A 23,286-nucleotide genomic window follows, 5' to 3' on the forward strand; every position below is an offset into this window, starting at 1 on the left:
AAGGCCATGAATGTATGGACAGTGCATGATGGGAGAGTATACAGAATTACATAAGTATAAATGAAGTCAATAAAAGTGCAATAAATATGAATATAAAAGTTTTTAAAAATGTACAGTAAATATATACAGTATGTATACAATATGTACAGTGTGATATGCAAAGGACAAGGGCGAAGATATGTACAGTTAGGATATATGTAGAGTATGAAATGTATAGAGCAAGGGCAGTGGGTTTTTGAGATATGCAATTAGAGACCAATATAATAAATAAGGTATGTGCAATACAGCAGTGGTGCAAAAGCTAAACTGAGTGTGCAATCTTCAATGTTCCTCCTGTTGGGGAGCTGGGTGGGGGGGTAGAGGTGTGTAGGGGTGGGTGCAATGTTCCTTCTGTTGGGGGGTGGAGGGGGGCTGGGAGGGGCAAGGTTACTGCCGGGATTTTGAGTTCAGCAGATTGACAGCTGCAGGGAAGAAGCTGTTCGTGAGTCTGCTGGTGCGGAAGCCTAGACTCCTGTACAACCTCCCGGGAAAACAGTCTGTGACTGGAGTGAGAGGTGTCTTCAGTGATGCCGCGCGCCCTCCGCTGACACCGCTTTTCTTGGAAGCCCTCGATGGCAGGGAGTTGGGCACCGGTGATGTACTGGGCGGTTTCCATCACCTATTGCAGGGCATTCCGGTCAGAGACAGAGAAGCTGCCATACCACACTGTTATGCAGCTAGTCAGAATGCTCACAATGGTGCACTGATAGAAATTGACCAGAATCCTAGGACACAGCGTGGCTTTTTTCAGTCTCCTCAGGAAGTATAGACGCTGCTGCGCCTTTTTGAGCAGGGTGGAGGAGTTAAATTCTTAGGTTCAGGTTCTTCGACATTGTCATTGCAGCAGTATACAAAATGAACAATAATAGAATAAAGCAGAATACAAAATCAACAAAATCAACTATAGCAGCCTTGGAGATGTAAACACCCAGGAAACACAGTCCATCTCATTGATGTAGATGGGGGGGTGTTTGCTGCGTCTGGTTTTACTGTAATCCACAATGAGTACCATGGTCTTCTTGGTGTTGAGGGCCAGGTTGTTAGCGTCACACCACCCGAGGCTGGTTCGGCCTGGGTGTTAGGAGTTGGCCCCTCAGTAGTATACACACTGTAACTTCTGTCACATCAAAGGCTTTTTATTTGATTTATTATATGTATGTGTGTGTGTGTGTGCGTGTGGTGCTTGGCCTCTAGGGTTAGCAGACCATTGACCATGCTCCAAGGAGTCATATGTTTTTTGTGGTAAGCTTTTTTCATGAGGTGCAGTGTCATAAAACACCCACAACGTCTCACAGCTGTCACAATGGTACAGCAAATTGGTGGGAATGGAGTGTGTGGGGGGGTAGGTGGTCTTTAAAGGCGTCTTTAAAGACATCTTACCAGACTGCGATATCTAGAATTACCACATAACCCTAAACCATACACAGAGATTATTTAACTGTTGACAAAAAAAAGGATTGATAACCCTCTCATGTGAGATGAGTTCCATAATGTTTTGGGGGTATATATAGTATGTATTTATTTTATTGTATTATTCATTATTTCCTATTTTACAATCTAAATAATAATTCACTTCTCAACCTTCTGGAGAGGGTAGGGAACCCCCCCCCCACCCACCCACCCCCTACTACTCCTATTACTACTACCATTCTCCTCTACTGAGTTGGTACAAGTGGGGGGGTCGGCATCTGCTGCCTGGGCTGATCTCGGGTCCTTCTTCCCGTTCAGTGGTGGGTGGGCTCTTGTGGTGTGTGTGCTTGGGTTGGTTGGGGCGTCTGCGTATCAGTGCACTGTCACTGTCTCAGTGCAGGCGTACGGCCCAGTACCGTGCTGGCTCTGGGCATCTCGGTTGCTGCCCCCTGTACCCCCTCTACCTCACTCAGGTTGGCCGTGACAGAGGGGACGCGGTGTAAGCGGGTGTTAGCCTTATTTTAGATGTCCCTTAGATGCCTCAGGCCACCTGCTTTATGCTGATTCTCTTCTACGGTTTAATGTATCTGTTTTTCAGTTTGCAACAGTCTCTAATCTCGTCTTGTCCTCTGTGCTTATCTGTCCAAGGGGCTCTGAGCCCCTCAAAACAAGACTCCAGTTCCTGAATTTGTCTACTCTACCCTATATCCTAGTCCTTGCCACCCCATCCGGGTCTGCCCTTCACTTAACTCTTGCACCACACCACATTCCACACTAGTTTACTGTTCAGCACCAGTTCAGCCCGAGGAGGATGGGTCCCCCTGGAGTCTGGTTCCTCTCAAGGTTTCTTCCTCCCAGGGAGTTTTTCTTTGCCACTGTGCCCTATGGGGAGTTTTTTCCTACTTTTTTAAGATTTGGTGTTAGATCATATTGTTTGTATTATATTTATTATTTATATTGTCTAGTATTGTTTTTGCTGTGAAGCACACACAAAACTGACATTTGTCTATGTAAAAAGTATGTAAAAATGTATACAAATAAATTTGATTGAAATTTGATTGACTCCCCAGCTGTTTACCACCTGTTTACCACCTTTAATAGAGTGAGAGGTAATCAGATAAGCTGTGTTGACATAGGAGCCAAGCAGGTAATCTCTCAGGATACTGTAGTTTCTGAACCAAAGCAAAATGCTCCCAGGTGCCAGCAGCTACCTGACATGAACTAACATTGCTCCAGAGTTACATCAGCCATGCCATTGTCTCGCCATACACTCACACACACTCACACTCTCTCACACACACACACACACACACACACACACACTCTCTCTCTCTCTCTCTCTCTCTCGCTCTCTCTCTCTCTCACACACACACACACACACACACACACACACACGATTCACAGAGGTGTCAAAGTCTACCACTTCATTAGTCTACTCAGGGGATGTTTTTCCTTATGCCATGGTGTCACTATACTGTACTTTTATATCCAGAATATCTCCTTATTAATCCATGTATATACAATAGTTAAACATTACACAAAACATGATGTTCTTTGTGTGGAACATACTGGTTTCTCAAATTCACAATCATTATTTTATGATATACTTATGAATTGTGATCACACCCATTGACTGAGAGGTGATATATTGCTATGAAGTTGTATTATGTCCATGTTCAAGTACAACAAGTCTTTCATTGTGTGAGACAAAATAAAGGCTTCTTTTGATTGCATCCCCAGGTTTAACAGATCTCCATTTATTTGCATCGTCAAATGGTAGATATTGTTTTTGGGTAAAGGTTGGTTAAGAAAGTAGAGTAATACATTTTAAGTAGGCAAAAAAACAACAACAACAACAAAAACTCCCACTTCCCCTTTGGCTTTGTGATCTTTTCATGACAAACGTTCTCCCTGTTGATGCACCTGCAGGCTGCAGACTCCTCCACAGCCATATCTGGGCCATGATGTCACTCCCCTCCACCATCTTGCTGATGTAATGCTGCTCTATCGTCAGAACAGAAGCTTGAGCAGCCAATGGCAGCAGGACAAGTTACAGCCCAGGGCAGGAAGCTCTGCATCAGGGGAACCAAACACAAGGTAGCACGCACTACATTCTCAACAGTAATAATACCTCAGTCTCTTTGCAAGCCAAATCATTAATCCTACTTCTCTTCTCCCAAAGAGGAAGTCAGACTGATAAAACCAATGATTTTATTTGGAGCCAGGAACTATAGTAGCTTAGTCAAATATATGGTCAAACAAATCAAATTATACATGCAAATCTTTTCAGTAGCATTTTAATAAGCTGATTCGAAGTATTTTCAAGCTCTGTACTCCTCGTTCTCAGTTTGGCTTTAATAAAACATATCACATGCTAAACTAAAGCACGCAAACAATTTTGCAACGCTAATGTTGTGTGCAAAAGAGGAAAAGATGTCCACACATCCTGTGGTTTGTGTGGGTACCTTGGGCCTTGACCTGTCACTCAATGGGCTCTCTGACAGCCTGTCTGATATCACATACACCCACACCAGCCACAGGTCAATAGGAACAAGTTATGAAACTGCTCACTTCCTTTTGAGATAAAAACTGTAGGCAGAAATAGATTCTGCTTGTAACTTTGCAATATAGTTAATACTATACATCATAACAATAATTTGCCTCTCATTTGAAGGACTTGAGATGATCAATGAAGCATCAGATGGTGGGTCCAAGTTCAGACTACAAGATTATGTTTTATTGACGAGAGGTGCAGACAAAACAGGCACAAAAGCAGCAGACAAGACATGTGCCTGGGAGAAAGTTCTGTATCAGCCATTTCTCAAAATATAATTCTCCTGTGCATTCTCTCAAATCTCAGTCTTTTCTTATGGGAGGAATCAAAATCAGTTCACATCAATTTCTTGCAGGCTGCAGATGTGAGACCTTGACCAAATGATGAGCTACGTCTTCACCTCATCTTATCTTGGCCTTTGCCAGGCTCTGCGGACAAACTCTCTGGGTCCCACGAGATAACATTAAGGAGTCAAACTCTTCTCTAACTATTACTCGACACCTGCATATGATTTCACCCTCACAGACAAAGGAGTTCTATTCTCAAAAGTTAACTACATTGTTAAAGCAAAATAGCTTTAAATACCTCAAACAGATCAAAAGTATCATTATTCTGGCCCTTTATTTACTTGGCTGCACCAAACTCTTAAATTGACCGATGACCACTTTTCTCTGACCTTCACTTTGCATAGAATTATATTAACTGACCAGTACATGAGTGTTTGGTAAGTAAAATAAGCATGTTTTTATGTATTGTAATATGTCTTTATTCAAAGGTTCAATATCAAGTTATGTGCACTAGGAATTTGTCTAATAGTGACTTGTTTATCTGCACTTTCCCTGGAGTGAGTGAGTCAAGCGAGGCTGGTGGTGTTAGAAATCAGACGACTGGCTCATTGAATGGTGCATTTAATGGAATGAGGAATGGTATCAAACATCATTCCTCATTCCATTCCATGCATTACAATGAGCCCATTCTCTGTCTTTTACCTCCACCAATCTCCCCTGGCATCATCAACAGGCTTGTATGAAATCATACAAATCACAAGTTCAGGTGCATTCCTCTCTGTAAACACTTCCTCGGTTAATGGGTTAGAAGATATGGATCAAACACACAACGTTAAACCAGTTTGGCATTAGCTTCAAACTTAGAACCATGTGGAAAGGCTCACTAGAGACTGTTGCCTGACAAGCTTTAAGAGTGCACTTACCTCACCAGCTTTTTCTCAAACATGTCAGAGAGCTTGTAACTGATGATGATCGTCACTACATTGACCTTTTTAAAGAGGAATACTCTCTTATTGTTCAAGATACAGCCACAAAGAGCAGAACCTGAGGAACATAGGTCTGTCTGTGGAAGGATAAACAACCCACCAGAGAACCATGGTCTCTGTAGCTGACAGCTTTATTACAAGGGAATCTATTGCAGCACTTGAGCCAGTCAGTCAAAAAATCCCTTGTGTAAGAAAGATTTTCCGCTGCTTGATCTGCCTTAATTACCCCTTTGGGAACAATGATGGCTTCTCCAGACTCAAAGACACATGCTTCCCTTCGAGTTCATGGTATTTTGTATACCACCCCAAAAACAAGTGGGTTTAATGGGTTTACACCTTTAAAAGGGTGACATTACACAAGAAAAGACTTTATGGAAAAAACTCAACACTGTTCTTTGTATTGCAGCTCTTGTGCAAATCCATGTTGCCAAGGATAAAATCAGGCACAAATGTTAATGTTGTAACCTCTTTCAACAGCTGTTTACAGTATACTATCATATATCTAAATAATTACATGAGAAATCGGTGCAGCAACTGAAATAATCATCATCATAATAATCATTTGTTGTATCTTCCTCTGTGCAATTTACTGAACATTCAGTTGGTCGTTAAAACATCATGGGGTAATAGACTCAGCAGATTTCTGGAGGTATTGCTTGACCGCATCGACAATTGTTGACACCTCAGCCATGGCCCCTTTTCCTAGTAAACAAAGGGATCCAGATTACACACACTTCTGAGGAGAAATAGATGCCTCTCAGGGCGTTACATTCCAGTAAATTAGAGGACATTATGCTATAGGCAAATCTAACTGTTATTTGAATAAAGCAAGTTGACATTTTAGTTCCTTCTAGCTCTTACTAATAAAAAACATTTTTGGAAGAAACTTTTTAACAATCAACATCACCAAGCTCATGAATTAAAGGAGTAAAATATAAATATTCTCCCAAAATATGATTATTTTCTGCATTAAAGCCTCATAAATATCCTAATTTTGCCCGGCTGCCCTCGAAAAGGCGGTACAGGACCATGGCCGCAAGGACAAACAGACTGAAGCTCAGCTTCTACCCCAGGGCCATCCAGGCCCTGAACACAGCAAAGACCTAGGTTCTGGGCCCTGGACAGTCTGGACGGATTGATGGCAGCTGCTGGATTGAAAAAATCAGGTGTAGTGCTGAGGCACAAATGTGTACATTTCAAGCCTGCAAACTGCGACACTTTAAATGAATGTGCAATAACACTATGTGCAATATGACAACCCTAGTCGTTTTATCTGTACAGTATAGTATAGTGGATAGTGTACATAGCCTTTATTTATGTAAACCAGCTCCTTTCCCTTCTTGTTTTTTTAGTTTTTTTTTTCTTTCCTAGCACCAGGGGAGCCACCCCTCCCAAATTTCGTTGTTTGGTACCTGTACTATAGCAATGACAATAAAGACCATTCATTCATTCATTCATTCATTCATAATGTCCAGTTTCTATTTATCTTGGAATTATCACAACTGAGTTCTACCGGCGGGGACTAGCACACCTGTCTGCAATCCTGAAATCTACTCCACTCCACAAATATCCTGCACCTGCTTCTAGTTGACGCCGGATCGTTTGCCATCGTTTGACCCCTGCCTGTCTGACTACCCGCCTGCCTGTCTGACTACCCGCCTGCCTGCCCGACCCCAGCCTGTCAAACTACCTGCCTGCCACTCCTGGTCCTGCCATATTGTTCATATTCAAACTACTGGCTTAACTCTTACCTATTTGTCCCTCGTCTGCTTTTGGGTTCAACCTCTGCCTCTGAAAACTCATCATCAAATAATCCCTAATCGGAAGGAAGTAAATAGAAGTTTGAGGATATCTTTGAGGCTTTAATGCACAAAATATGTACATTTTTAATCCATTTTATATTGAACTGAATAATTTTTTGAGGTAGGTACTCCTTTGAAATAGAAATTCTTGTTATTAAATATAATGATAAGCCTTTTTACACACACCTTCGTCTCCACACACCAGCTTCTTGGCAGTGCAGGGGATTTCCACATAGCCATAGTCTTTGAGGCTGGTCACTTGCCGGTCAGTGATGGGGTGATGCCACATGGCTGTGTTCATGGCAGGACCAAAGAGTAGAGGGCGGCTGGTGTCCCAGGCACGTACCACACATGTCTGCCCATGACAAACAATGATGATGAATGATGAACAGTGTCAACAACATGTCTACCTTTCTAATTTGAAAAATTATAATTCTGATGTGCAAGATGATATTGCTCTGCCTGGATTATGTGAACCTTTTGATTTCACTTTATACCTGTATCTACCTTTGAGGTCCATACAGCCTTAAAGCAACTTGACACTAAGAAATCAGCAGGTCCTGATCAGCTTGATCCGTACTTACTTAAACTGGCTGCATAATTAATTGCTGAGCCTTTGTCAATGATTTTTAATCTCAGTCTTCTTAAGCCCAATTTATACTTCTGCGTAAAATCGACGGCGTAGGTTGACGCGCACCTCTCCAAAAATGTAACTACGCAGATTGGTCCGCTTGGTAGCACATGATTCCGACTCTCTCGTAGGCCAAAATGCGGAAGCCATGACAGAAATGCCATTCACTTTTTCTGTAATTACTTATTAATAAAGATTAGAAAAATTATGATAACCATCTTATTATCTTAGTTTACTGTCATTTCAATGCATTATAGACATTTTCTTTACAACAAGAAATAAGTTTCGCTATTATGCCGCTATGAGTACACCGACCAACGCGATGCGGACCGACCAACGCAGAACTATAAACTGGGAGAGCCCTTGCGTAGGCTACGGCGAGCCGCGCGTAAATTCGACGGAGAAGTATAAATTGGGCTTAAGTAACAAGCTCCCAAAAGTTTGGAAATCTGCCTTTGTTCTTCCCCTGCTAAAAGCGGGAGATCCCTCAAACGTAAACAACTATAGACCAACTTTGTATTCTAGCCAAAATCTTTGAAAAGCTTGTCAGCAATCAGCTAAAAGAGTTTTTAGATGAAAATTGTATTTTATCCACATATCAATCAGGCTTTAGGAAAAAACATAGTACTGTTACTGCTGCCCTCAAAGTATTAAATGACATAATTGAAGCTTTATACTGCAAGTAGGTGTGTGTAGCACTCTTTATTGATTTATCAAAGGCATTTGACATGGTTGATCATAGCATTTTGGTAAGCATACTCCGCTCTATTGGCTTATCTGAGCATGTAGCAGCCTGGTTTACCAACTATCTAACGGATAGAACACAATGTGTTCAGATGGCAGGGTGCACCTCCTCTTTCTTGACAGTTGCAAATGGGGTGCCCGAAGGGTCTGTGTTAGGACCTATATTGTTTTCCATCTATGTCAACAACCTTTGTGTAAATGTATCAAATGCAAACATCTGCTCATCAGTCAGAAATCTTGGAGTGATTTTTGACAGTGACTTCAAATTTACCAAGCAGGTCTGCTCTGTGGTCAGAAATAGCTTTTTTCACCTCAGACTCCTCGCTAAAACAAGGGCCTATCTTCCGCAGAAGGACCTAGAGAAGGTGATCCATGCCTTCATTACAACCCGGCTGGATTACTGCAACTCTTTGTATGTTGGCATTGACCAGTCCCTGCTCCGTCGGCTGCAGCTAGTTCAAAATGCTGCAGCTCGACTACTCACTGGTACAAAGAAGCATGATCATATTACACCAATCCTGGCTTCTCTTCACTGGCTCCCCGTCCACTCCCGCATTGATTTTAAATTACTTTTAATTGTTTTTAAAGCACTGAACGGGCTGGCACCCCCGTACTTGGCTGACCTATTACGCCACCACACTCCATCCAGAGCCCTTAGGTCAGCTGAGCAACTGCTTCTGGAGGTCCCCAGGACTAAATTAAAAACTAGAGGGGACAGAGCCTTCTCTAAGGCCGCCCCTAGGCTCTGGAATAGTCTCCCCCTCCACATCAGATCCGCCGAGAGCATTGAGGCTTTTAAAAAACTAGTCAAAACACATCTCTTCTCCCTGGCCTTTGACCTGAGGTGAGCCTGCCTTCCCGACATTGCACTCTTTGCACTTTTATTTGTACTGCACCTTGCTTTTAGTGTATTTTATCTATTTTATCTGTTTTCTTTCATCTGTATTTTATCTCTTTTATCTTGTTTTTCTTTATCTTTTATCTGTTAAGCACTTTGGGTGGCTGTTGTTGTTGTAAATTGTGTGCTATATAAATAAACGTTACTTACTTACTATGTACCACTTTTATGCTGACGATACTATCATCTATTGTTGTTCACTGTTGTACAGGTCTTTGACTTTTTACAGTCTGCTTTTTATCTTGTTCAGTCCTGCCTGCAGAAATTGAAGCTGGTCTTGAATACAGATAAAACCAAAGTCATACTGTTTTCCAAAGCTAGAGAGCCACAAGATCTCACTGTTTTAACCTCCCGCGGAAAAGCACTTAAATTGTCACAAGTATTTGGGCATTCACATAGATCGCCAAAGTCCCATATCTCAAAGCTAGTCTCTAAGCTCAAGGTAAAGTTAGGTTTCTATTTTAGAAACAAATCATGCTTTTCCCATGTAGTGGAGCGGCTAAGTGCTTATTTTCGTCAGAATCTTTCAGTTGATGATACAAGCGTGAAAATTGGCATGAGCAGTCTCCATGGGTCACTTGACAAGAAAATTGTCAGAGACATTTGAAATTTCAAGATGGCGGCCATTTTTCAATATGGCCGACACCTTAGATGAGCAGTTAAGTGATATAATGGTTTATTTGGTGATACAAGCATGAAAATTGGCATGAGCAGTCTCTGTGGGTCACATGACAATAAGCCACCCACAGCTACTTGAAATTTCAAGATGGCGGCCATTTTTCAAGATGGCCGACACCTTAGTGGAGCAGTTAAGTGATATAATGGTTAATTTGGTGATACAAGCATGAATATTGGCATGAGCAGTCTCTAAGGGTTGCTTGACAAGAAAACACTCCCAGCCACTTGAAATTTCAATTTTCAAGATGGCCGGCCCCTGGATCCTCAAAAGATACATTTTCTCATAGAAACAGTGGTGGGCCGTCAGGGCCAGCAAGGCCTTCTCTGCTGGCCTAAACATCATCAGAATATAAATGTAATTTTGATATATTTTTTCCACAAATATGTATTCAATTATTCCCCATAGTCTATTCTCTTCATTTCATAGCTTTCCTCTTGGTTGCGCTGCAAATGCAATTTATTTGTTTGTTTTCTTTTATTTTCAGTGAATAATTTGTGTCTTTATCGTCATGTTTCTTCAATGAAACTGCTTTGGGTATTTTTTTATTCACTGAAAATAAAATAAAACAAACAAATAATTTGCATTTGTTCATGAGGATATATTACAAATGCAAATTATTTGTTTGTTTTCTTTTATTTTCAGTGAATAGTTGATGTGTCTTTATCGTCACGTTTCTTAAATGAAATTGCTTTGTGTGCGACAATGCGCTGTTTAGTGAACAAACTTGTTCAAGCTCACATACTTTTGGTGGACTTAATACAACTTTGTACACTAATCCCTTAAAAGCGTCTTTTATTTTTAAGTTTTGACAGTATCAAAGCGATGTTAAAGCTGGTAGTTTAACACTCTTAATTGTAAATGTGGATTTATTGCAATCATTTTATGCAATGCCCGGTTATACTGTGTTTCTGTCTAAATGTGTAGTTTCTAGATAGTTTCTAACGCATCAAAATACAGTTGTGTTGATTTGTTGATCATAGATAGATTAGACAAGAGTGATTATCTGCACTACCAGGGCACACTGGTGATATTATATCACTGCTGTTAAACTCAGAGTGGGGTTCAGTGTCAGTGAATTGAAAGCTAGTATCACATCAAAGTGCTTGGTAAAAGGTAGTAAAAGGATAAACCCTTGGCCTCTGCCTATGCATTTGCTGCAGACATGGCAGAAGCCATCATAACAGTTGAGAAAACTAACTGGGACAGATGTTTCATTTGTCAGCAGGACACCAAAGAAAAACTAATTCAGCCGAGTTTATTCAACAGAGAGCATGATCGTACTGGTTATGGTACCAGTGTTTCCCCTAGGTTTGCTGCCTTGGGGGGGGTGGCATGGACCATGGCATGGACCCCCCCCCCCCAGGGGGTAAGACCCTGCGACATACCAGCGTCATGTCCAGGGGGTGTACTAACTTGTACATTAAGCCGCCTCACGCTACGGAACCATCGGTTCTCAAGGCTACTTACTTATGTGGTCTTGACTACCTGTCCACTTTCTCACCTGGTTCTTGCTGTCTCTCTCTGGTGTGCTGACACCATCCTGCTCTCTCTCCTTCTCTCCCTCCCTATCCTCCTCTCTCCCTATTTTGCTGTCAACCAAAAGGCAAACATAACAACCAGAGTATTTATAATCTAATAAGAGGTATAAATTGATCCATATCAATTTATAACATAATTATAATTGAATTTTGGATTGCTGTGGGCAATGCAGTCAGATAATGTCATTTTGACATTACTCTCTCACCTGGAAAAAAAAACATGTCCAACTATACTATAAAAAACAGACATTTCAAATGCTTCAATCCACTGTCCATGTACTGTAAATATGCCATTATGGTATTACCATGAAGCCCAATTCTAGCAGAATAAGAAAGATTGTATATCTAATTTAAGTAAAATAATAAAGTGCATCCAGTTAGCTCTTTAGCTGGCAAGTGTGCAGCAGATTAGCTCATCTCATCACCTCTGAGCTAGCTAGATAGCTAGCTTGATAGTTCTTTGACACTATTTACACAATGGAATTATAGTCATTGTCAAGTGTCAGTCAGACACTTTCTAGTCACAATAATAACGACCAATTTTAACCAACTTTCTCTGTCAGAACACTCAGCAATTATATTTGCTAACGTTTCAACTTGCTTACTTTCTATCTGAAGACATCTCACCCGGCAAAAACTCTCTCGCGTCGCGCGCACAATGTTGTATTATTCTCCAGCGCGGCACAGTGCGAACCGAAGTGTGGAGAGATAGGTCTGGCTATGCGAGACTACTGGCGGACTAATGTTACCAACGAGCCTATGGGCTTGCCACTTGCCAGATTCGGGTTGGGTGTGTTTAAAAAACGCGTATATTTTAGCTTGTCAGATGTTTGGTGTTTATGTCCGTAATAATTCCTCTTTCTTGGGGGGGGGGGGGGGGGGCGGGTGGTTCCGTTGGGGGGGCAGGGGTGGTAGGGGAAACACTGGGTACCATTGCAAGAAATGTTCTGTTATTTCATAAGATCAATGCTCTGCCTATCTTACTTAGTCCAACCCGACTAGATGAAGGTGATGGCATAGAAAGCACATTGACAAGAAACAGAGCAAAATATCATTCAAGCTGTAAACTTTTGTTATGGTAAGGGAGCTTGTGTACATCAGTGAACCCTGAGAGCTATGCCAGTGGGAGGCAACTCCTGACAGGTTTTACCAAACTGGACAGGTCGTGGGCGAGGAGTCAGACAAAACACAGTCAAACAACCTCTCTTGACAGAGCCTTTTGAGGAAACCAATACATTTCTATAAGAAAATGTATCATTTAAAGATCCACATGGCGGGCGGCAGCCATCCTGAAAAATGGCCGCCATCTTGAAATTTCAAGTGACTGTGGGTGGTTTCTTGTCAAATGACCCTTTGAGATGGCTCATGGCAATTTTCATGCTTGTATCACCAAATGAACCATTATATCACTTAACTGCTCCACTAAGGTGTCGGCCATATTGAAAAATGGCCGCCATCTTGAAATTTCAAATGTCTCAGACAATTTTCTTGTCAAGTGACCCATGCAGACTGCTCATGCCCATTTTCACGCTTGTATCACAAATTGAAAGATTGTAGCACTTAGCCGCTCCACTAATGGAACCAGGAAATATCTTGTATCAACGACCTTCTTACCTCTGCTAGATTATAGTGACCTCCTGTACATGAGATCAATGTCTGCATTCTTTGGATTCTGTGTATCATTATGCCTTGAGATTTGTCACTGGTTGTAAACACCTTACTTGTCACTGCACATTGTATATAAAAGCAGACTGGCCATCCTTGTATGTACACAGGTATACCATTGGTTGAGCTTTATATATAAAACTCTCCTTGGCCTGGTCCCTACCTATCTGTGTATAATCTCCTCAGAAACCATGAACATTATAGCCTCCGCTCACAGGACACTTTACAATTGCATGTTCCGCGTGTCGTACTGAGCTGGGCAAAAAAGTGTGTAAAGGACTAATCAGTTATGATGCTTCCATAACGATTTTAAAGGACTTAGAAGGTGAAAGTATTGGAAATTGTCATTGCTTTTAATTCAGTATCTGTGCCCGCCCAAACCTGCTTTTAATTTCTTGTTATTTTGTATTATGTCTTTCTGTGTATTGAATGTATGCCTGTGTCCTTGTGCTGTCCCTCTTGGCCAGGTCCCTCTTGGAAAAGAGATTCCTTATCTCAATGAGGTCACCTGGTTAAATAAAGGTTTAATAAAAAATAAAAAAGAGAAAAATCAAAGAAAGACAAGTGTCTGAAAGATCCAGGACCTTTACTATGCCCAGCCTACTAATTCACACTCTTACCAGTAGATTGTCACAGATGCCACTGGCGATCTTGCCCAGAGTGTTGGCATCCAGTGGGGCGATGACGAACAGGTCAGCCCAGCGCCTCAGCTCAATGTGTAGCACAGGATCAGAGCGCTGTGTCCACAGCTAGGACAGCGAAACATCATCAGATATTGACGCAAAGTACTCAACGGAGGCTTGCTTATTATTTTCAACTTTGGACACAATATTTGCCCAGCACTAAACTGAAGTCTGGCAAGGCCTGTGTAGTTACCTCCCACTCATCTTTATCACTGTAAACCCTCACTGCAACCTCTGCAGGGTTGTAGAAGTGTTGGGCATGCTCTGTGGTGACCACCCGCACATCCACCTGGGGAAAGGAGAGTGAATAACAAATTAAACAAAAATAAAATCCAGGTCAAATAAAACATAAAACATACACATGTTCATATATATATATTTCATACAGTGCCAATTTGTAATAATTTGACCTCGATATCTGTGTAAAGCTGAACAAATGCAACAACTAGGCTAAAGGTTTCCAGTATGCGGTATTATGTGTCTGCAGGAACCGTGTGAACATTGCCATCTACCGATAGGTTTTTGTATGTACAGTAGAGGGTGCCTTGATAACGGCAAATCAGTTTTTCAAGGGTTGGCTACATAGAATGTATATCTTCTCTAAAGCCTCATGCTCACCCCAGGTAACTCAAGAAGTTGGGAGACCAGAAGAGGTAGTTTGAGTGCTGCCACGCTACCCGTGACACCAACCAGCACACGGAATGTTCCACAGGAACGCTGCAAATCACATTTGTGAGGAACGTGTGAATCCGTCTGCATGGTAGCTGACCAGTCAAGCGACTTTAGCGCATTATAAAATACCGAGTATCTCATTCAATACATGTAGGAATTTCAAATATTGAGTGAACGTCACCCACACTTATATCACACATCACTTCCGTAAACAACATTGACAGAATGGTAAGCATGCGCTTTCAACTGCTCCTCTGCCGGCATGGAGGCTAAACTGCAGCCTGTCTTTCACCCTTTTTTATTTAGCCTGAGCAGGATTTCAACGCTGTTGTGTCCCCCTCTATATGCGCATTAGAATGATTTCAGTGAGTTTCAGTTCATGGCGTTATCAATATCTTTGAAAATGAAACATTCAGCCTCAAATGCTCAACATCAATGCGCCCGCCTCGCGCACGCGCACGTCATTCGACATATGAGAGCATGCGCGTACGTCTAACGAATATTCTGGGCTGTCGGCTTCCGCTCGGTGGCATTTTATTCATTTTTGTTTTATTCTTCATGTTATTAAGCTGCACGAAACAGTTGCGATGCAGACGCTGACCCCTCACGTATATTGGGCACAGCGGCATGAGGAAATATACCTGCGAGTGGAGTTGATTGACGCGCAGGTGAGGAGCGGACACCTGTCACCTAGGCGACGTTCACACTGCAGTGAGATGTGACCCACATCCGACACGCGACTCAGGTCTGATGTATGCATGACCGTGGGAACAGCGCAAGTCACATGAAATCTGACTTTAAAATCCGACCTGGGTCGCTTTCAGAGGTGGTATTACATCGAATACATATCTGATATTTAGCAACGCGCTCGCCGTCTGAATTATCAAGTCGCTTTTAATGCGACTTTTACGTCACTCTAGCAGGGTTGCCAGATGGGATTGACAAGTTACAGCCTAACCAGTCTATAACCGATAAATCCAGCCGGTAACCCACCTCATCTGGCAACCCTGCACTCTGGACGCACTTGCTCATATCTTGCTCATATCTTTGCCGGCTTCCGCTGCACAAAAACTTGAAAATGAATCTGGTTGTAACGTTATCATGTTATCCTATATATGTTATCATGTTATCATATATCATATATATATCATGAATCTAGATATACTTGCAGACAGTATACAGAGTAGACATGTAGCCTATCCTACAAAGACAGTAATCTATAAATTAATTAGACCCCTATAGCCTACTTTCTTTTATTTATTTATTTGTTTCTTTTTATTTTACTACTCGATCTTTTCAGTTTGTAAAACGTCTTTGAGTGTCTAGAAAAGCGCTATATAAGTCTAATGTATTATTGTTATTATTGTAAACAGTGCGCTGTCCTGCACATACGGGTCTGTTCAGGGCGGTGGAATGTTCACACGGGAGTCAATGTAGGCCTAGGTCAAATATAGGTCACATTATAAAAGTAATGTGAACTGCCAAACCATTTTTTTGGGGAATTGAGCATCAAGACCTGCAGTGTGAACGTAGCCCTAGAGCCGACTGCGCACCTTCCGCACTGAATAAGAAATATACTGTAGACTCTATACAATTTCAGCCTATTTCACTTACAGAATGAAAGTAATGTTCCGAATACTTTTGTTTGTATTATTTATTTATTTGAATGTCTGGGCCGCCAAGTCTCATGCACACATTATATTTACGTAGCCCCCTTCATGATGGCTGAATTGGACTGAACTGGATTTAAGGATTTGATCCCACCCAGATGCCATCTGGACTGATGAAGCAACTATTAGTTACCACTAGAATATATGCAAGGAGAGAGTAGGCCTATAGTAGTTAATAATACATACAAGGGTTATGTTAACAACGGTTAACAACGGAATGTCATTTAGAGTCACCCCCTTATCAATGGCAAAACAGCCACAGTTACCATGCAGGCTTGATCAGAATAACCTCTTTGATCAATAAGGGTATTAGTCTGCTGGTGAACAGATGCAACATCTGCTCGGAATATGCAAATTCGGTGTGAAAAGCCAACCTGTCAGAGGATACTGTCAGGCTGAATCAACAACAGTGTACATTCAACCAATATACGTATATCATTAAATGGATGACACATTTACAGGGTTGCTTAAGACTAGCTGTGAGATGTCTGCAGATGTGGCAGATGAACACACCACCATGGTTTACACTGTCATTTCATCATGAAGATGTGTGGGTGGTGGAGAGATTGTGTTAGATAGTTCACTTCCTCTTCATATTTAGACATCTGACTACTAGCACCACGTCAATGAGATTAAGAGACCATTTACTCTTGTTGCTCATTACAATTGGCACAATAATGCACATTTATCTTTGGGAGAGAGTCTGATGGGGAGAAACTCAAAGTGACTGTCTTCTCTTTTTCCTCCATCAGAATATTGATATCAGCTTGCATGAAAATGTCCTCCAATTCAGGGGTAAGTTATCTCTCCACTATCATCAAGAAGAGACATTGTCATTTGTATTTGGCTTTGTGTCAGGAACCTTTAGGAATTATAATAACAACCATATAATTTTGTACATTTGTATTTTCCTCTTTTTTTTAGCCCAGGGCCACGGTGCAAAAGGAGAAAATAATTATGAGTTCAGCCTGACTTTTTTTATGTCAGTAAAGCCGGAGGTATGCCAGCAGGAATATGTATAATGAGTATATTGTTCCATACCGAAGATTAATTATTACAGATCCTTGAATATTTACTTGAATATCTGAGATTCCATGTGTCCATATCATATAAACTCAGAAAAAAAAGTTTGGAAATTTGTGTTTGGTCGATTATTTCTCTCTTGTTACAATGCTAATTGGCATTGTATTTTACATCATCATCACAGTTGATTTACCTTCACAATGACATCCAACTTGTAAGGATCATGCATTTGTGGGATTAGCAGCACAGCTGATTATGTGGGTAGCGCCCAAGTAAAATTAGCCAAAGTTGTCTGCCAATGCTATGTATTCTCCTGTTGGTATTGACTCTTGTTTTGAGTTGTTTGGTGGATTGGATGATAGAGTTCAATCAGTAACAAGGAACAAAAGCAATTTGACACTTTATTCATTTAGCCTAATACACCATCAGGAGCCTCAGTAGTTGTTGCAGGTCAGTCAGTGTGGTTGTGTTGGTCACTCTACTAACATGTAAAGCACGCCCAAGCTGATCCCACAAGTGTTGGGTTGAGGTCTGGACTCTTGGCAGGCCATTCCATTGTCTCTACTCCCACATTCTGGAGGTAGTCTGTGATAATCCTGGCTCTGTGGGGGCGAGCGTTGTCATCTTGGAGGATGGAGTTAGGTCCCAGATTGTGGAGATACGGGATCACCACTGGCTGCAGAATCTCATCCCGATATCTCACTGCATTGAGATGGCCTTCAATGATGACAAGCCTTGTTTTGCCAGTGATGGAGATACCGCCGCCCCATGCTCCATGACTCTGCCCCCACCAAAAGCTGTTACTCGATCAGTGCAACAATCAGCAGAACGCTATTCTCCATGTCGTCTCCATACCTTGACCCTGCCATCCAACTTCCACTGACAGAACCTGGACTCATCACTGAACATCACATTCCCCCACATTTTCAGGTTCCAGTGTCGGTGTTGCCGACACCACCGTAAAACAGGCCTGACAGTGAAGTGCAGTCATTACAGGCTTCCTGGTAGCCTTATGAGCTCGGAGATTGGCTGTGTGCAGTCTGTTCCTGACCGTCTGATCAGAGATCTGTATGCCATAATGTCCTGCAAACCTTGACTGTCTAGAAGACAGCCTACGGTTCCTCAGTGCTGTAAGGGTGATGAACCGGTCCTCTTGGGATGTTGTCTTCCTGGAACATCCACTTTGTGGCCTGTCTTTAACATCACCGGTTTCATGGAATTTGGCCTTCAGTTTGCAGATGATACCAGGGCTGACTCCAAATAATGCTGCAACTTGGTTTTGCGGAACACCAGCTTCAACTTGCCCTATCGCAGGGGCCTTATCCAGACAACTGTGGCATGCCGATGCTTGGAGCAAACAACAAATTATCACTTTAGTAGGGTGCAGCACCCAGCAGGCCCCACACAGGTGCTGCCAATCAGGCACCTGATTGGCAGCACCTGGAGCTCAAAACAAGAGTGAATACCAACAGGAGAATACACTGGCTGTGTTCGAAATGGCATACTATCATACTACTCATACTAGATATGATGTAGATTTGAGTATGCGAGAGCGTTCACACTGTACAGTATGCGATGTGAGAAATCTAGTATGTATACTAGATTTTGCTGAATATTTGAGTATGCCATGACTGGACACTACTGGGGTACTAAATCCCCTGCAGTCTCGTCAAACTGCGTCATACAAACTTGTCATACAGCTGTTGTTTGCAATGATTCGAGAGCCTGGAGACCGAAAGCTCGCAATAAACATCTTTTTTTGCACAGTGAGTGTGAAAATGCTGCTTTTTTGCACTCTATTTGATACTCTTCAGCTGCAGCACCCCAGCTAAGTCTGATCACGGATGAGCGGTGGTATTTTCACTATATTGGGAATTTACATGGTGAAATGCATTCTTAGACATGACTACGTCGTCATGATTACAAAGATGCCACTTGAAATGCATGAAATCCAAGTTTATTCGTGTCTTACACACACGTTCGCCTAGTATTTGACTGCCTGTAGCCCAGTCACGAATGGTCCCAGTATTGTAGCTTCAGACAGAACAATTTGGTTGTTATTGTGCTTGCTATAGCAAGCCCACAATATGTTATTGCTCATATATATATATTTTTTAATCTTGTTCTTTTACCAACTGCTAAGACAACAATATAGTAAGCTAGTTACTTTAGCTAGCTAAAGATATTGGCCCCCCAAATCATTTTACAACTTGTTTAGCTAAGCAAGGTAATGTAGCTAGCATTCTGGGAGGCAGTATGCATACTGCAGTGTAAACGGTCGGCTGGTATTGGCATACTTATTATGAATTTAGTAGGCAGTATGCAGTATACTCATTGAGTATGCTAGTATGCAGTAGTATGCCATTTCGAACCACTGTTTAGCATGCATGATCCTTACAAGTTGGACATCATTGTAAATGTAAATGAACAGGCTTTCCAACAATATAAAATACAACAGAGAAATGTAACAACAGAGAAATAATCGACCAAACACAAATTTCCTTTTTTTTCTGTTTATTATTTGTTTTCGGTTGACTGTGTGTTGTGTTGTGCAAATGGATGTGTGTGCACTGCAGGTAAGCCACAAGTCCACCCAGCGTCAGGTGAAGATCACAGTGAGGAAGCAGCAGCATCGCTGGTGGGACCGGCTGACTCTGCAGGAGCGCAAGCCCATCTTCCTGGCCCCTGACTTTGACCTCTGGCTAGATGAGTCTGATGCAGAGATGGAAATTCGCGAAAAGGTAATGTCTAGCTCTGAGTTAACCATATTGATTAATTAATTGATATTATATCATATCAATATTATATAACGTATACTACATTTCTTATTATTTTGTAAAATGTGTGTTATGCAAGTTGTATATGGATTTTATTGTGAAATGGAATGCATATGCCAAAGGGAACCATAGCTGTATTTATCCATGCATTGACTGTTTGTGTTTTTTCAGGAGAAGAAGAAAAAGAATAGGTTGAGCATGGAGCCAAGGCCTCCAGATGCTGGTGAGTAGCTATATTGTCTTCTAGAAATACTCAGAGAAGTCAGACAGAAAATGTGTTACTGTTTATAACATCTACTAACTTTTTAGCTGAAATTACTCTAGACCTGTGTTCAATATATTTTCTTATTTCTTATATTTTCAATTTATGTCCCCTCTCAGCATTTGTGAGTCTGAAGCAGGTATTGCTCTTTATGTACAACCTGGTCCAGTTCCTTGGGTTCTCATGGATCTTTGCCAATATGACTGTGCGCCTCTTTATTCTGGGCCAAGGTAAGGGCTTCTTTCTGAAAAAAATCTGTTTAGATTAAGAATATGTGTATACCCCATAATTAGAGAACACTTCTAGTGCCAGAGAACACTGCTAGTGCTATTTATGAATATGAAACAACAAAAACCAGTTCTAATGCACCATGTATTTCTTTTTAAGATTCTCTGTACGACACTTTTCACACCATTTCGACTGTGATGTTCCTCTGCCAAATATTGGCTGCAGTGGAAGTGCTCAATGCTGCTTTCGGTGTGGTAAAGACTGGTGTTGTGCCTGCTTTCATTCAGGTACTGTACTGTGCATGGAATAGAATTAAAAAGAGCAAATTGAATCCCCCAAAGTAGTATATAGAAGCCACTTTCTTTCACATCAAAGGCTTTTTATTTGATGGATGACATAAAGGTCACCAGATCAGTGTAGCAGCCGTTTGACCTATTGACCTGGTGATCTTTATATCATCCATCAAATAAAAAGCCTTTGAGGTAAAAAGAAGTGGGTCCTTTATACATGTGTTACTCCTCAACTCTGTGCCTGCACTGTGAAATCAAAACATGTCCTGTGTTTGGGACTCATGTTTTCTACAGGTGGTTGGGAGGAACTTCATCCTCTTCATCATCTTTGGCAGCTTGGAGGAGATGCATAATAAGCCAGTAGTGTTCTTTGTCTTCTACACATGGAGTGCTATTGAGATCTTTCGGTGGGTACACATTCTCTACAAACTCATCTCTTTTCTCATGAGGGATTCATTTTTTTTTCCTGAGTGGGGCAGTTCCACTCATATTTTTCATTTTATTGGACAGATATAGTGAATACAGACAGAAAAGTAAGGAGAAGAAGGGAGAGAGGGCATGTCAGCAGGGCATGGGCCAGACTCGAACCCATGCCGACATGGGCACATGTGTGCACTGTAGACCGCAGTGCTAGACCACTGGACCACCCTAGGCCACCTCATGAGTGATTCTGTATCAGGGGAGGCAGGTGGAGGTAGAAATTGGAGAAGAAGCTCATTATAATGCATGGAATGGAAAGAGGAATGTTGTTTGGTAACATTCCTTATTCCATGCATTACAATGAGCCCGTCCTCTGATTTCTACCTCCACCTGTCTCCCCTGGTCTCCATACAATACATGTATTTGGTAGCAGAATATCTGATCATCTGCAAGAAGCCCTCTTAGCTCTCTATAACAGTATCCTCCACATAGAATAGCACTGGTAGTAGGAAAGCAATCCAGAATGGTTTGACTGAATAAGAGATGCCATTATTCCTGGCAGGTACCCATTCTACATGCTGGGCTGTATTGACACTGAGTGGAAACTGCTTACTTGGCTGAGGTACACTGTCTGGATACCTCTGTACCCATTAGGTGTGCTTGCAGAAGGTGAGTTATAGCTTCTAAAATCGCTGTATATATATATTTAAAAAAAAGAGTAGATACAATTGAACAGATATGACCTGTTCTGATTTGAATAGTAATCCCTTTAATCCCTCTTCCCTTCCTCCGTCCCCTACAGCTGTTGCTGTGATCCAGTCCATTCCCATCTTTGATAAGACCAAACTCTTCAGCATTCCCCTGCCTAAAGCCCTAGGCACATCTATCAGCTTCTCCTATGTCCTGCAGGGATATCTAGTTCTCATGTTTCTGGGTGAGTCTCCACACAAACACTGATCTTAAGATGGCCACCCCTCCCCCTCATTCTAATGGTGATGTTTCTTGCAGGCCTTTTCATCAACTTCCGCCACCTCTACAAGCAGAGGAAGAGACGATTCCATACTAAGAAGAGGAAATCAAACTGAGACCTCCAACCAAAAGAAGTTCTCTTATACCACTGCTGCCTAATATCCGCTGAGACTCAGACATCATCCTGTCTTTCCTCTGGGTTGTCCCTAGCATTTGGTGTTTTATATAATGGAGATCCTTTGTTTTATCACTGTCTCTCTCCTACCAAAATGAGTTAATTCTAGCATGGACATTCTACATGGTGAATGTGAAGACGTATCATGACCACATATAATTACAACAAAAAAATACTTGCACTCAAGAAAGACATGCCGTCCAGTTCATCCTCATATCTCAGCTGTTTGTGTGTCATCAACATCTACTGTCATTAAACACTGAACAAAAATATAAACGCAACACTTTTGTTTAATTGGATTATATAATGTAAGCATAATTGTTAAGTATAAACAGGGGTAGGACAGGCTTCTTCCTACTCCTTTTCGAACAATTGATAGGACTGTACTCTACATATTAGTTATTTGTTATTTATTATTTTTATTTTTAAATCATGTTCGAAATAAAGATTCATTCATTCATATTCATTATATGACTGTAACTTGTGTATGACTGTAACTAAGATGTTTTGGTAAACAGCTAAAATAACACAAATTCTGTCTGTGACCAAATATATATGGGCCTAACTGTAGAATCCATTGCTGGAAATGTGTTTATTTGTTTTGTTTAAAAAAAAAAAACTAAGCATTAAGTGAATAGGACGAAAATGATCTGTCATATCCATAAATACTTGAAATACGAAAATTATCTATCTCATATCAAAATATCCATAAATACGATCGGTCATATCCATAAGTACTTGAAATATGAACTTGAAATCGTCCTCAGCCACCGTAGTAAGGCGATGACGTAGTCCGAACCAAATATGCAAATATGCAGGCGCGGTATGATGACGCGCTCGAACCAAATATGGTGTCCAAGCGTCCGGGTGATGCGTGTGTAGGC

At 41.5% G+C, this 23,286-nt stretch overlaps 2 protein-coding genes across 3 annotated transcripts; one reads left to right on the plus strand and one right to left on the minus strand.

Moving 5' to 3' along the window:
- Positions 1–4,819: 4,819 nt before the first annotated feature.
- ppcdc (phosphopantothenoylcysteine decarboxylase) lies at positions 4,820–14,774 on the minus strand. The gene is made up of 5 exons (XM_080539265.1): positions 14,535–14,774; positions 14,110–14,205; positions 13,854–13,982; positions 7,265–7,433; positions 4,820–5,978 (listed from the first exon to the last, which is right to left on the minus strand). The coding sequence occupies exons 1-5, from the start codon at positions 14,727–14,729 to the stop codon at positions 5,893–5,895; spliced, it is 675 nt and encodes a 224-aa protein (XP_080395391.1). The 5' UTR covers positions 14,730–14,774; the 3' UTR covers positions 4,820–5,892.
- Positions 14,775–15,093: 319 nt separating this feature from the next.
- hacd3 (3-hydroxyacyl-CoA dehydratase 3) lies at positions 15,094–22,862 on the plus strand. 2 transcript variants are annotated; one of them, XM_080538827.1, is made up of 11 exons: positions 15,094–15,256; positions 17,011–17,053; positions 17,183–17,256; positions 19,858–20,022; positions 20,230–20,281; positions 20,440–20,550; positions 20,708–20,835; positions 21,133–21,245; positions 21,821–21,927; positions 22,061–22,192; positions 22,267–22,862. In XM_080538827.1, exons 1-11 carry the CDS (start codon positions 15,176–15,178, stop codon positions 22,341–22,343), a joined length of 1,083 nt encoding a protein of 360 aa, XP_080394953.1. In that variant the 5' UTR covers positions 15,094–15,175; the 3' UTR covers positions 22,344–22,862. The 2 variants fall into 2 exon arrangements, with proteins under 2 accessions (XP_080394953.1, XP_080394954.1); XM_080538828.1 differs by lacking the exons at positions 17,011–17,053; positions 17,183–17,256.
- Positions 22,863–23,286: the final 424 nt, after the last annotated feature.

The sequence above is a fragment of the Nansenia antarctica genome (genome assembly GCF_963989245.1).
Source record: "Nansenia antarctica genome assembly, chromosome: 9".
Taxonomy (NCBI): Eukaryota; Metazoa; Chordata; class Actinopteri; order Argentiniformes; family Microstomatidae; genus Nansenia; species Nansenia antarctica.